General features: G+C 48.6%; 1 protein-coding gene and 1 pseudogene across 1 annotated transcript in view; one reads left to right on the plus strand and one right to left on the minus strand.

Moving 5' to 3' along the window:
- Positions 1–14,315, plus strand: part of SLC9B2 (solute carrier family 9 member B2) — a 44,875-nt gene extending 30,560 nt beyond the window's left edge. Inside the window, exons 10-13 of the mRNA XM_060172342.1 lie at positions 1,363–1,515; positions 5,156–5,264; positions 11,277–11,413; positions 13,140–14,315. Coding sequence (XP_060028325.1) covers positions 1,363–1,515; positions 5,156–5,264; positions 11,277–11,413; positions 13,140–13,361 — 621 coding nt within the window. The 3' untranslated portion in view covers positions 13,362–14,315. The remainder of the gene's footprint in view (positions 1–1,362; positions 1,516–5,155; positions 5,265–11,276; positions 11,414–13,139) is intronic.
- LOC103128401 (small ribosomal subunit protein eS12-like) lies at positions 8,778–9,451 on the minus strand (annotated as a pseudogene).
- Positions 14,316–15,689: the final 1,374 nt, after the last annotated feature.

Raw genomic sequence — 15,689 nt, forward strand, 5'->3', positions numbered from 1 at the left:
GGACTGGCGGAAGGGTCCTGGTTGGGGCCCCCGGCTCCCCACCTGCAGGGGAGTCGCTTCACAGGTGGTGAAGCAGGTCTGCAGGTGTCTGTCTTTCTCTCCCCCTCTCTGTCTTCCCCTCCTCTCTCCATTTCTCTCTGTCCTATCCAACAATGACATCAATAACAACAACTATAATAACTACAACAAGAATAAAAATAAACAAGGGCAACAAAAGGGAATAAATAAATAAATATTTTTTAAGATAATAAATAAATAAATAAAAAGGGGGCGGGTAGTGGTGTAGCCAGTTAAGCACTATATTACCATACATAAGGATCTGGCTTCCAGGCCCCACTCCCCACCTTCAGGGTGGGAACTTCATGAACAGTGGAGCAGGGTTGCAGGTGTCTCTCTTTCTCTCTCCCTCTCTATTTCCTCCTCTCCTCTCAGTTTCTCTTTGTGCTATCCAACAAAAATAGGAGAGGGAATAAAAGGAATAAAATCGTTGCTGAGAGCGGTGGATTTGTCGTGCCAGCCCCAAGCCCCAGCAACCACCTTGGTGACAGTAAAAATAAAAAATAAAAAGAAGAAAAGGGGGGTCAATGAATGAACGAGTGAATGAATGAATGAATGAATGAAAAAATGGGCGATAAGGTTGTTCAGTGGCACTGCTCATGTGTGAGGCCCTGGTTTCATTCCAGGATAGAAGCAGTACTCTAAATATTAGTTAAAAAAAAAAACAATTCTATTTTTTCAAGGTACACTTTAAAGAGAGAGAAAAAAGGGGCCGGGAGATAGAAGAGGGAGAAAAGGAGAGAGGAGGAGGGAGAGAGAGGAAAGGGGGAGAGAGGAAGAGAGAGAGAGAGAACCAGAGAAGGAAGAGGGAGAGAAAGAGGGAAAGGGAGAGAGGGAAAGAGAAGGGGAGGAGGGAGAGGAAGAGAGAGAGAGAAAGGAAAGAAAGAAGGAAGGGGAGAGGGAAAGAGAAGGGGAGGAGGAGGAGAGGAAGGGGGGGAAGAGAGAGAAAAGGGAGAGGAAGAGAGGGATAGAGAACCAGAGAAGGAAGGGGGAGAGAGAGAGATGGAATGGGAGAGAGGGAAAGAGAAAGGGAGGTGGGGAGAGAGGGGAAGGAGGAGAGAGAGGAAGAGAAGGATAGAGAACGGAGAGAGGGAGAGAGAAAGGGAAAAGAAGAGCAGAGAGAGAGGAACATGGAGGGAGGAAGAGGGCCCCAGAGCAGCGTGTTGGGTCGTGCCTGAGAGCCCAGCGCCCCCACTGTCCTCCCGTCACCTGCTGGGTGAGGCCGAGGGGACCGTCAGGCGGCAGGGAGACCCCCCGGCCTGAGGCGGAGCTGACCCCTCTGTCTCCCTCCCTCTCTCTGCGCAGGCGGCGGCGGTGATGTGGAAGCGGGCGGGCCTGGCCCTGGGGCTGGCGGTGCTCGGTGTGTTCGGCAGCCTGCGGCTGGGGCTGCCCGGCTCCGGGGGCCTCTGCACGCTGGTCCTGGCCTTCCTGGCCGGCTGCGGCTGGGCCGGCGCCAAGGTGAGTGTGGCTGCCGCGCTCCCTCCCTTGACCTCTCCATCAGGGCTGCTGCACCCGGGTGCCGAGAGATAGCTCCCAAGGTAGAGCGCACACCTTGCTCTGCAGGAGCCCTAGCGCCACGTGGGAGCACCCTGCGAGCACCAGGGAGGACTCTGTCATGGGTGGAGCAGTGTCACAGTGTCACAGTCTCTGAAAGAAAGGGAAAGCCCCGCGCAGGACGCCCCTGGTTGAGTGCAGCCGTTACAACACACAAAGACCTGGGTTCCACAACCCCCACCTCCGCACCCGCAGGGGAGAAGCAGGGCTGCAGGTGGCTCTCTGACTCTCTTCCTCCATATCTCCCCCTTCCCTTTTGATTTCTCTCTCCCTGTACCCAGTAGATAAATGAATAACATATTTAAAAAGAAAGAAAGGGAGAGAAATGAGCTGGGGGAAAGCTGCTGTGAAGCAGCAGCAGTTTGGTAGATTGCACCAAAGGACACGGGCAGTGGGGGTGTTTTCAGGTCCTGGTGCCTGAGGGTGGAGGAGGACCTGGGCCTGGGGCGGGGGAGTGATTTGCAGAAAACAGACATCTGACACATGTATCAGCTGCTGTGTTTACTGTAAACCGTTAACCCTCCCAATAAAAATAATTTTTTAATTCAGTAAAAGTTGCACAGCACAGCTTCTCCTTGGGTGTTTGTAGAAACGGGGCTGCGGGGCCGAGTGGTGGCGCACCTGGTTAAGCGTTCAAGGTTAGAGTGCGAAAGGACCTGAGTTCGAGCCCCTGGTGCCCACATGCAAGAGGAAAGTTTCATGAGTGGTGAAAGTAGGGCTACAGGTGTCTCTCAATCTCTCTCCTCTCCCCTTTCAAGTTCTGGCTGTCTCTATTCAATAAATAAAGGAAATAAAAATTATTATTTTGGGAGTCGGGCGGTAGCGCAGGGGGTTAAGCGCACATGGCACAAAGCACAAGGACCAGCTCAAGGATCCCGGTTCGAGCCTCCGGCTCCTCAACTGCTGAGGAGTCGCTTCACAGGCGGTGAAGCAGGTCTGCAGGTGTCTATCTTTCTTTCCCCCTCTCTGTCTTCCCCTCCTCTCTCCATTTCTCTCTGTCCTATCCAACAGTGATGACATCAATAACAACAATAATAACTACAGCAACAATAAAACTACAAGGGCAACAAAAGAGAAAATAATTTTTTAATTATTATTTTATTTATTTATTATTTTTTGCCTCTAGGGTTATTGCTGGGGTTCGGTGCCAGCATTATGAAACCACTGCTCCTGGAGGCTATTTTTCACATTTTTGTTGCCCTTGTTGTGGTTGTTATTGTTGTTAGAGCTGTGGTCGTTGTTGGATAGGACAGAGAGAAATTGAGAGAGGAGAGGAAGACAGAGAGAAGAAACGAAAGACAGACACCTGCAGACCTGCTTCACCACCTGTGAAGTGACTCCAGGTGGGGAGCTGGGGGCTGGAACTGAGATTCTTACACTGGTCCAAAATTATTTTTTAATGTCTTTATTGGGGGATTAATGGTTTACAATCAACAGTAAAATACAGTAGTTTGCACCTATGTAACATTTCTCAGTTTTCCACATAACAATTTAACCCCACTAAGTCCTCCTCTGCCATCCTGTTCCAGGACCTGAACCCTCTCCCTAACCCCGAAGTCATTTAATTTAGTGCAGTACACCAAATAAAAAAATATTTAAAAAAGAAAAATGACGGGGTTGGGCGGTAGCACAGCGGGTTAAGCGCACGAGGTGCAAAGTGCAAGGACCCGCTTAAGGATCCCGGTTCGAGCCTCCAGCTCCCCACCTGCAGGGGAGTCGCTTCACAGGTGGTGAGACAGGTCTGCAGGTGTCTTATCTTTCTCTCCTTCTCTCTGTCTTCCCCTCCTCTCTCCATTTCTCTGTCCTATCCAACAACGAACGACACAACGAGGCTACAACAACAAGGGCAACAAAAGGGGAAAAAAATGGCCTCCAGGAGCAGTGGATTCATGGTGCAGGCACCGAGCCCCAGCAATAACTCTGGAGGCAAAAAAAAAAAAAAAAAAAGAAAGAAAGAAAGAAGAGAAAAGAAAAATGAAATGAAGCTGCTCAGAGAAGGAGGGGCAGTGTGTGGGGGGCACCATCGGGCCTGTGGGTAGGTGTCCCCAGTCCTGTTGTCCTGCTAGTCTGCCCTGAGGCCTCAGGCTCCGCCTCCCTCCACCTCTGTCTGCAGGCTGAAGCTACCCGCCTTCCCACAGATTCATCAGCCTGTCTGTTCATTCACAGGAGGGGCCAGGTGCTGGCACACACCCAGCAGAGCACACAGGTCCCCACCTGAAGGGGGAACCTTCATAAGAGGTAGAGCTGGGCTGCAGGTGTATCTCTCTGTCTCTCTCTCTCTCTCTCTCCTCTATCTCTCTCTTCCTCTCCCTCTCCCCTCTCAATTTCTCTCTTTTTAAAATGTATTTTTAAGTTTCTAAATTATTCTTTATTTATTGGATGGATACAGCCAGAAATCGAGAGGGAAGGGGGTGATAGAGACGAGGAGAGACAGAAAGACACCTGCAGCCCTGATTCACCACTCACAAAGCTTTCTCCCTGTGGGTGGGGACTGCAGACTCGAACCCGGGTCCTTGCACATTGTAACATGTGCGCTCATCCGGTTGCCCCACCACCGGCCCCTCCGTCTATTTCTCTGTGTCTCTATCAAAAAGAGAAAGAGAATGGCCGCTTGGAATGGTGGGTTCATCATGCAGGCACCGAGCCTCAGCTATCAATCTGGTGGCAATAAAATTCAGAACAGAGGACCTAGGGAGACAACATAATTGTTATGCAAACAACTTTCCTGCCTGATGTTCTGAGCTCCCAGGTTCAGTCCCCAGCACCACCATCAGCCAGAGCTGACCAGGGCTCTGTGAAAAAAACAATGAATGCCTCACATGCAGGGGGGAGACTTCACAAATGGTGGAGCAGGTCAGCAGGTGCCTCTTAATCTCTCCCTTCCTGTCTCCTCCTGTCCTCTCAAGTTCTCTATGTTAAAATAAAACAGAAAGAAAATGAAAAGAAGAAAAAAATTACTACTGACCAGAGCAGTCTTGATGGAACTGGAATTCAGAACTCTCTGGTCATCTTCCCCTAACATTTCTCCCCTTCTTGGAGTATGGCTTCTGTAACTGCTTCTCCACTGGACAGAACTTATTATTATTATTATTATTATCATTATTATTATTATTTAATAATGATCAACAAGACTGTAGGGTAAGAGGGATATAATTCCACATAACTCCAACCACCAGAGTTCTGTGTCCCAGCCCTTCCACTGGAAGCCTCCCTATTCTTTACCCCTCTGGGAGCATGGACCAAATTCTTTATGTGGTACAGAAGATAGAAGGTCTGACTTCTGTAATTGCTTCTCTGCTGGACATGGGTGTTGGCATGTCAATTCATACCTCCAGTTGGACAGAACTTTTAAAGTAGCTGTTGGTATTGTCATGGCATGCTACACACATACATACACACACACACACACACGCACACACACACACACACACACACACACATACACACCCTTACCTCTTGGTTAGGGTTTCATAGAAATTCAGCAGCTCTGAGGTCAAATGAGAGAAGCTTCAGGTGGTGAAGTTGGCACCCATCTCCCCTGCAGGCCGAGGTGGAGCAGGTGGTGGGCATGGCCTGGACTGTGGCGCAGCCCTTTCTCTTCGGGCTGATTGGCGCTGAGGTGTCCATTGCTTCTCTCAGACCGGAGACCGTGGGTAAGAATCATTGAGCAGGGTTTCTGCTGCAGCCAACTGTTTTTTGTCTTTAACTTCTAAAATATTTAGCTGATGTGCTTTTTTCTTAGTGATCTAATAGTAATTTACAGCATTATAAGACAATGGGGTTTAATTCCACACCATGGGATTCCTACCACCAGAGTTCTGTGTCCCCATTCCCTCCAATGGAAACTGCAGTGGTTCTCCCAAGGTCACAGATATGGGTTGACTATTATTTCTGTAACTATGTCTCTCTCTCTCTCCATATATATATATATATATATATATATATATATATATATATATACCCATCTTTTCTATGGCCCTGCCTGCTCTCCTCTCTGGGTCCTAATGAGGTCGACATTCAGAGCCCTTTGATCATCTTCCCCTATAGTTTCCCCTGCTGGGAGTATAGACCAAAACTCTTTTTTTTTTTTGGGGGGGTGCTCCAGGGTTATTGCTGGGGCTCCGTGCCTGCACCATGAATCCACTGCTCCTGGAGGCTATTTTTCCCTTTTTGTTGCCCTTGTTGTTTTAGTCTTGTTGGGGCTATCATTATTGTTGTTGATGTCGTTGTTGGATAGGACAGAGAGATAGGACATGGAGAGAGGAGGGGAAGGCAGAGAGGGGGAGAGAAAGACAGACACCTGCAGACCTGCTTCTCCGCCTGTGAAGCGACTCCCCTGCAGGTGGACAGCCAGGGGCTTGAACCAGGATCCTTGTGCTTTGCACCATGTGCGCATAACCCGGTGTGCTACCGCCCAACTCCCGGACCAAAACTCTTTATGGGGTGCCAAAGGCTTCTGTAATTGCTTCTCCATTGGACATGGACATTGGCAGGTGGATCCTTAACCCTAGCGTGAACTGAAATGTTTTTTTTATTTTCCATTTTGTTGCCCCTGTTTTTTTTTCTTATTTGTTGTAGTTATTATTGTTGTTGTTATTGATGTCATTGTTATTAGATAGGACAGAGAGAAATGGAGGGAGAAGGGGAAGACAGAGAGGGGGAGACAAAGACAGACACCTGCAGACCTGCTTCACCACCTGTGAAGCGACACCCCTGCAGGTTGGGAGCTGGGGGATCGAACCAGGATCCTTCTGCCAGTCCTTGCACTTTGTGTCACGTGTGCTTAACCCGCTGCGCTACTGCCCAACTCCCCTGAAATGTTTTTTGTAGGTAGATATTCAGCAACTTCTACAGACTCAGTTTTTCTAAAAGTGAATAATAGTCTAAGTCTCTTAGAGTAGGTGTCTAGGAAAGCATGTCTGGCTAATATCATTTCACATGATTCCATCAAGTTCCAACCAGTATGAGGTGAAGAAGGTGACTTTATCATTCTTCACAGCTGAGTAGTATTCCATCGTGTATCTAGACCACAGCTTTCTCAGCCACTCATCTGTTGTTAGACACCTGACTTGTGCTGCTGAGGTTCGGGCAGTAGCGCAGCCAGTTAAGCACACATGGCGCAAAGCGCAAGGACCCACCTAAGGATCCCAGTTCGAGCCCCCGGCTCCCTACCTGCAGGTGAGTCGCTTCACAGGCAGTGAAGCAGGTCTGTAGGTGTCTGTCTTTCTCTCCCCTCTCTGTCTTCCCCTCCTCCCTCCCTTTTTCTCTGTCCTATCCAACAACAACAACAGCAATAGCAACAACAACAACAAAAAAAGGACAACAAAAGGAAATAAATAAATATTAAAAAATATATTTTTACCTTACCATAATTCAGCCAATGCTTATTTTAAAATGTGTGTGTCGGGTGGGGTATACCATAATGGTTATGCCAAGAGACTTTCATGCCTAAGGCTCTCAAGTCCCAGGTTCAATCCCCCACACCACCATAAGCCAGAGCTTAGCAGTGCTCTAGTTAAAAAAAAATGTGTGTGTGTTTTATAACTTTGCAGAATGCTATGCATTGTTGCGTTGCACTGTGACATAGTAAGTCTAGGCATCAATTATAAAAATACTGTTTCCATGTTCCATGAGGTGGCACATGAGAGAGCTCTGAGCCTGCACACATGAAGTCCAGGTCCAAGCCCTGGCAACACATATGCCTGAATGACACTGTGGCATCTGTCTCTCTCAAAATCTCTACCTCATGTAATAAATACATTTTAATATCATTTATTCGTGTCTAAGATAGGCATTATGCATTTAACACTATTTTATTTTTTATTATTTTTTTTAAAAAATATTGATTCCCTTTTGTTGCCCTTGTTTTACTGTTGTAGGTATTATTGTTGTTGTTACCGGTGTCATTGTTGTTGGATAGGATGGAGAGAGGAGGGGAAGACAGAGAGGGGGAGAGAAAGACACCTGCAGACCTGCTTCACTGCTTGGGTAGCCACTCCCCTGCAGTTGGGGAGCCCGGGGCTCGAACCGAGATCCTTCCGCCAGTCCTTTCGCTTTGTGCCACCTGAGCTTAACCCGCTGCTCTACCGCCCGGCTCCCCTTAACATTATTTCTTATAAAGAAGTGATGTCAGGGACTGCTCTGTGGCTCACATGGTCTCCTTGGAGCACTCTGTACTCTGCAGCTGCTCTTGGTCTCAGCCCTTCCCAGAAACCTGCTCCTCCTCCGTCCAGCTTCTCCCCAGGCTCTGCACACACATGGACTCTGACAGTTCCTGTGGGTGGAAACCTGTAGCTAAGTGCATGTGCCCAGTGCAGGTGGATGTCACCTAATTCCCACTAAGCCCCGGGCCGGGTGACTCAGCCCTTCCACACAGGCAAGCACCCTGGGAATGCACGCTGCCCCTTGGGCCTTGCTCAGCATGCAGCAGGCACTTCTGCCAAGCCACCGACATGGGCGAGATGCTCTTCAACAAGGAGCCACTAAGAAAGCGTACCCCAGGGGCCGGGCACCATGCTCCAACTTGAGTGTGAGCCCCCCACCTCCACCTGCAGGGGCAAGCTTCATGAGAAGCAGGGCTGCAGGTGTCTCTCTTCCTCTCTCCCCCTTCCCTCTCAATTTCTCTGTCAATAATAATAATAATAATCAGGAAAAATGTCTGCCAGCATCGGTGGACTCATAGCTCTGGCATCGAGCCCCAGTGTTAACCCTGGTGGCAATTAAAAAAGAGAGAGGGAGAGGGAGAGGTGCTGGGCGGTGGAGCAGCAGGTTAAAAATACAAGGCACAAAGCGCAATGACTGGTGGAAGGATCCCGGTTCGAGATCCCAGCTCCCCACATGAAGGGGGGTCGCTTTGCAAGCAGTGAAGCAAGTCTACAAGTGTCTATCTTTCTCTTCTTGTCTTCCCCTTCTCTCTTGATTTTTCTCTGTCATATCCAACAACAAGAACATCTATAATAACAGTAACAACAACAAGGGCAACAAAAATGGGAAAAATAGCCTCCAGGAGCAGTGGATTTGTAGTGCTGGCACCAAGACCCAGTGATAACCGTGGAGGCAAAAAAAAAAATATATATATATATATATATATATATATATATATATATATATATATATAAAATTCAATAAGAAGATATAACTGGAAAAAGGGGGCAAAAATTAATTATCAGAATCACAGCCCCATCCCTTTTCTACACAGGTGTTTCATTTCTGGCTTTAATGGAAGAGAAATATTTCCATTGTAAAAATAGTTTGGTTTTTTTTTCTTTTTTTGTTAAAAGCCAGTTTTATTTCTATTTTTTTATTTCTTGCATTTGAAGTATCCCTCGATGACATCTTTGGCCTGAGATTCTTTGCCATAGTCCTTCATGACTACACAGCTGCAACCAACGACCTTACGAGGCTTGCCCTCTCTGTCAGCTTTACAGAGGCCTACCCCATTCTCCAAGTTCCTTGTTGTCATCAACCTGAATTAGGCTGATCTGGTGCTCAGCACAGAGGGCCCCTACCAACTTGATGTACACAGGCTCGTTACAGTTGGATGCAAGCACACAAAGGTGGGCTTGGCGCTTGTCTAAGGCTTTGGCAGCTTCGCGAATGGCGCGTGCTAGGCCGTCGTGAATGAGGGCGGTCTCCAGCACCTCTTGGAGAGCAGTATTCACATCCATTACACCGCCAGCAGCAATGCCTTCCTCGGCTGTGGCGGTGGGTTAAGGGTGGAGCCAAATCTTGAATACACCAAGCCTCTGCCTCCGCGCTTCCTGGTGGCGGCAGGGAAAGAGAATAGTTTTGTTTTTTTTTTAATCACTCCCATCACCAAAGATCTGTGTCTCCACCCCACCCCCATAATAACCACGTTAGTTCTCCTACAATCTTGAAAATAGCTTGAGATTTTGTTTTTTCACATTCACATCATCAATTGTCCATGTTCAGCATGAGTGAAACCATCCTGTAGTTGTCCTTCACTTTCTCACTTGCTTCACTGAGCATCATCTGCTCTAGTTCCATCCACTTTATCCCAAAGGACACAATATCATCCCTTTTTATTGGTGCATAATACTCCACTGAGTGTACAGCCCATAACTTTTTTTTTTGGCCTCCAGGGTTATTGCTGAGGCTCGGTGCCTGCACTACAAATCCACTGCTTCTGGAGGCTCTTTTTCCCATTTCTGTTGCCCTTGTTGTTATTACTGTTATTGTTATTGTATAGGATAGAGAGAAACCAACAGAGGAGGGGAAGACAAAGAAGGGGAGAGGAAGACACCTGCAGTCCTGCTTCACTACTTGTGAAGCAACCCCCTTCAGGTGGAGAGCCAGGGGCTCAAACCGGGATCTTTATGCCAGTCCCTGGGCTTTGCACCATGTGCACTTAACCCATTGTGCTACTGCCCGACCCCCGTTCCATAACTTTTGTATCTAGTCATCAGTTGAAGGGCATTTTGGTTGTTTCCAGGTTTTTTCTATTGTGAATAAAGTTGCTATGAACACGAGGGTGCATGTATCCTTTCAAGTTAGTGTTATTATATCTTTTAGGGTAAATGCCTAGCAGTGGAATTGCTGGATCATAAGGCATTTCCCTTTGTATTTGTTAGAGGATGCTCTGCGCTGTTCTCCGGAGTGATTGCACCAGTTTCCATTCCCCCCCAGCAGTGCAGTAGAGTTCCCCTCTCTCCACATCCTCTCCAACACTTCACATGATTTTTAAAAATATTTATTTATTGGGAGTCGGGCTGTGGCGCTGTGGGTTAAGCGCAGGTGGCACAAAGCACAAGGACCGGCATAAGGATCCCGGTTTGAACCCCGGCTCCCCACCTGCAGGGGGTCGCTTCACAGGCGGTGAAGCAGGTCTGCAGGTGTCGTATCTTTCTCTCCTCCTCTCTGTCTTCCCCTCCTCTCTCCATTTCTCTCTGTCCTATCCAACAACGATGACAACAACAATAATAACTACAACAATAAAACAACAAGGGCAACAAAAGGGAATAAATAAATAAAATAAATATTAAAAAAAAGATAACAAGTGCTTTAAAAAATTATTTATTCCCTTTTGTTGCCCTTGTTTTTTTTTAGTTGTTGTAGTTATTATTGTTGTTGTTATTGATGTTGTTACTAGCTAGAACAGAGAGAAATGGAGAGAGATGGGGGAAAACGGAGAGGGGGAGAGAAAGACAGACACCTGCAGACCTGCTTCACCGCTTGTGAAGCGACTCCCCTGCAGGTGGGGAGCCGGGGGCTCGAACTGGGATCCTTACACCGGTTCTTGCATTTTGTGCCACCTGCGCTTAACCCGTTGCGCTACTGCCCAACTCCCAACACTTCTCCTGTTTTATTGATGGAACTTATTCTCACAGGTGTGAAGTGGGTAAAAATCGTTTTTAAAATGGATTGTACTTGTGAGAAAGAGAAAGGGAGAGAGAGAGAACCAGGAATCCCTCTGGTACAGGAGATGCCAGGGAACCTAACTGAGGGCCTCCTGGCCGAGAGCCTCAGGCTGTCCCCACCGCACCATCCCGGGTGGTCCGAGTGTGCCTTGATCCCTGCACTCAGATCACAAGCGCCCGAGCACGTGTGTGCCTTCCTGTCTGAGCGCGGCTGAGTGTGTTGCGAGGCTCCAGGCAGCAGGGCCTCATTGGGGGCCTGAACTTCCGCCCCCCACCTCCTCCCCGCAGGCCTCTGTGTCGCCACGCTGGGCGCTGCGCTGCTGCTGAGGGTGCTCACCACGTTCCTCATGGTGTGCTGTGCTGGCTTCAACACCAAGGAGAAGCTCTTCATTTCCCTCGCTTGGCTTCCGAAGGCCACAGTGCAGGTGAGTCAGCCCCGCTTCAGTGCCGCATCTAGAACCAGGGGGAACAGGGCTCCGGGACACCTGGTGGGGACAGGAAATCCACACACTTGGCGGGGAGAGGTCACCAGTGGCAGGTGTAGAGACAGGGAAGATGCTAGTCTGCCCTTTAAAGGTTTTGTTTTGGGAAACAGGAGACAGCATAATGGTCATACAAACAGACTCTCCTGCCTGAGGCTCCCGGCCCGGGCCCAAGGCCCAGATTCCCACCTGTGCAGAGGACACTTCATTTCACAAGTGGTGGAGCACGTCTGCATGTGTCTGTCTATCCGTCTTCCAGTCTCCATCTTCCAGTCTCCATCTCCCTTTTACTTTCTTATCCTATTGAATAAAAATAGAAAGAAAAAAAGGGGGTGGTTGCCAGGAGTGATGGTTTCTAAGTGTAGGCGCTGAGCCTCAGCATTAACCCTTGTGGCAGAAAATTTAAAAAATAGGTTTTGTTTTGCGAACCTGAAGTCCTTGAATATGACGGAGCCAGGTGGTGGTGCACCCAGTTAAGCACACAATAGCACCATCCCTAAAGACCTGGGTTCGAGCCACCTGCAGGAGGGACACTTCATAAGCATGCAGTGAAGCAGGGCTGCAGGTGTCTATCCCTCTCCCTTCCCCTCTCAATTTCTCTGTCCTATCAAAATTGGAAGGAAGGAAGGAAAGAAGGAGGGAAGGAAAATGGCCATCACCAGGAGTGGTAGATTCATAGTGCCAGCACCGAGCCCCAGTGATAACCCTGGTGGCTATAAAAAATTATGACAATAAGATAAATTAGAATAGTGTGGAGTATTAACCTTTTGTGGGTGTCATATATCCCAGAATGCATTATCGATTTTCAGTCTAAAGAGAGCCAACAAGATTTAACTGTTCCAGGCTGGGGAGATTGTGTGCAATGGAAGGGCAGCAGACATATCTGAGGTTCCCAGAAGTCCTGGGTTCGACCCCCAGTACCACATATGCCAGAGCTGAGTGGTGCTCTGCCCAGTGAGAGACTCTAATAAAAAAAATGAATCTTGAGGGTCAGGCAGTGACACACTTGGTTAAGTCCACATAGTACAAAGTACAGAAATTCTCACAAGTATCAGGGTTCCAGCCCCAGCTCCCCACGTTCAGGGGGAAGCTTCACAAGTGTTGAAGCAGGTCTGTAGGTTTTTCTCTCTCCCCCCTCCACTCTCAGTATCTCTTTGTCCTGTCCAATATAGTGGAAAAATGGCCACCAGGAGTAGTGGGTTTGTGGATTTGTAGTGCTGGCACTGAACTCTAGTGATAACCTTGGAGGCAAAAATATATATATATATATATTTAAAAAATTTTATTTATCAAAAGCAAACACTGACAAAGATCATAGGCTAAGAGGGGTACAACTCCACACAATTTCCACCACCAGAACTCCGTATCCCATCCCCTTCCCTGATAGCTTGCCTATTCTTTATCCCTCTGGGAAAAGGAATAGAAAATGAAGCTCGCCCAATGCCTGCTTGCCCTGTGCTTGGAAAGACGCCTCCATGGCCCTCCGTTATGCAGACAGCTGCATCTGGCTCATCAGGGCTTGGGTGATGACAGGGAACGTGTTCATGGAACGAAACAACAGCAGGGCAGCATGTGCGAAAGCAGACGCGCAGGGCTGCCTTAGTGAACAAAGAGAAGTGGGGAGCACATCCCCCACTGCCCCTTCTCACCTGTGCCTCCTGCTTGGCAGGCTGCCATTGGCTCCGTGGCCCTGGACACCGCTAGGGCCCACGGGGAGAAGCAACTAGAAGACTACGGCATGGACGTGCTGACCGTGGCCTTCCTGGCCATCCTCACAACCGCCCCTGTGGGAAGCCTGCTCATTGGGCTGCTGGGCCCCGGGCTGCTCCAGAAATCTGACTCTCCAGAGGCAAATGAAGACGGTCAGGGGGAGAGAGCACTGCAGGTGTAGAGAGCCGGGTCACAGGAAGCTGCCGCTAAAGGTGGCTCGGGCAAGAGGCCTGCTGACACACGGCATGTTGGGGACCTGGAGACAGCTACCACAGTGGCAGGGCATACCTCATCATACCAGAGGCCCTGGGTTCAAGCCCTGTGGGAGCGCCCTGGGGCACTGGGGTGGCTCTGTGGATGGTGGAGCAGGGTCCTACTCTCTGTCACCTCCCTCTGCACCCCTCCCCATGTGTGTCATCTATATGGGGACACACGCCAAAAGGCAAGACTGCCTCCTGCTCAGGCTGACCCCCATCTCCATGTCCTGCTCCCATCCTGGCATCTCTGGCCCAGAACTGTTTGGGGCTCACAGCAATCTCTCTGCCCTCACCTCCCTGGCTCATTTGCTTCTGCTGTCTTTGCACTAACCTCCTGTGGATTCTCTTTTTAATTACTTCCTAGTAAGGATGTGCTGCTTTGCAAGACTTTATTCCCCGAGGACCTGTAACAAAAGATGTTGGGGAAGACAGAACAATGGTTCCGAAAAAGATGTTCTTGCCAAGGCTCTGAGGCCCCAGGTTCAATCCCTAGCACCACCATCAGCCAGAGTTGAGTAGAACTCTGGGGAGATAATAATAATGATAATAATAATAATAAGGCTAGAGAGACAACATAATGGCTCTGAGGCCCCAGATTCAATCCCCAGCACCACCATCAGGCAGTGTTGAGCAAGGTCCTGATCTTTCTCTCTGTATCATTAAAATAATTAAAACATATATATATGTAGCAGTGACAAGCACACCTGGTTGCGCACATGTTGCAGTCCACCAAGACCCAGGTTCAAACCCCCCACTTCCCACCTGCAGGGGGAAAGCTTTGCAAGTGGTGAAGCAGGGCTGCGGGTATCTATCTGTCTCTTTCTCTCTCTCCCCTCTCAACATGTTTCTACCCAGTAAATAAAATATTTTTTAAAATTGTGTGTGTGTGTGTGTGTGTGTGTGTGTGTAGCAAAGGTATGATTCTAGTCTGTGAATAACTACCAGTGGTTGATCCCACCAGAAAAAAACAAGTGTATTTTGTTGAGCAGAGCCCAGCTCTGAGTGATTGATGCCACAGGACACAGGAGCTGGGGTGTCTCGCATGCAGGTCCTGGTCACCCCACTGTGCTACCTTTCCGGCCCAGCCCACCCACCACAGGCTTAATGTTCACCAAGTCGCTTTCTGATGTGTGTCTTCTGGCTCTCCCTGTTCTGGACATGTGTGAGATGCCCATCCATGTTTGAGCGAGCTCTGGGGACAGACCCCTCACCAAATGGCTGGCTAAAGAAGTTATAGTTTATTTACTCCATGGAATACTACTCTGCAATCAAAAGAGATGATATTGTTTCCTTTGGGACAAAGTAGGTGGAACTGAAGGTGATGGGGACATGTAGCTCTGGTGGGGGATGCAGTGTGGAAGTAGACTCTGTAACCCTACAACCTTATGACACACTTACTATTAATCACAAATTTTTAAAAAAGGAAGAAAGGGCAAGAAGGAAAGAGAGAAAACAAAGAGAAAGGGAAAAAAGAAAGAGAAAGAAAGAAGGAAAGAGAGAAAAGGAAGAGAAATTCCAAGGAAAAAAATTTATTTATTTATTTATTTATTTTAAAAAAGGAGATATGGAAAAAAAATTTTTTAACCTGGCCCCGCCTTGTGGCCGGTAGCCCCGCCCAGGGCCCGCCCACCCCTGGAAACCTGTGCTGGAGGCCACGCCCAGATTACAGAAGGTCTGGCTCCAGGCCATTGGCCCCGCCCATACCGGAAGTCTTTCCCCTTCTCCGGAAGGCCCGCCCCAGGGGCGCGTTCTAGTGACGTGTAACTCCTGCAGCGCAGCCTACTCGCTTGTGATGTGGAGGTAGAGGTATGAGGTATAGTCATGGGGAGCCGGGTGCAGGTATAATCCAGGGGAGACCAGCCGGGCTGGTAGTCAGGCACCAGAACAATAGAATGGTAAAAATTTAACCGACCTAGAGTCGGAATAATGCTCACTTTCCGCTTCTGTAAACCCTGCCGCTTTCAGTATAGTAGGGTGCTTTTTTCTGGGAAAACAGATGTTTTTTGTACCGAGATGTGGAGCAAGCCTAAAACCCCCCCAACTATTAGATTTCAGGTGAACGAGCCAAGTCCTGGAAACTATGCCAAATATTGCATGTCCCCAGTGCTGGCAAACACTGCAAACAGTATAAAAAGATGCCTGTGACTGTGCTTAGACTTCATCCTTGGGTATCTGCTGCGAGTCTTCCCTGGGCTTAGATAAAATTCACAATGGAACTGGGGCTCTCGGGTGTGAGAATCCCTGTCCTGCAT

This window comes from Erinaceus europaeus, chromosome 2 (assembly GCF_950295315.1).
Source record: "Erinaceus europaeus chromosome 2, mEriEur2.1, whole genome shotgun sequence".
Taxonomy (NCBI): domain Eukaryota; kingdom Metazoa; phylum Chordata; class Mammalia; order Eulipotyphla; family Erinaceidae; genus Erinaceus; species Erinaceus europaeus.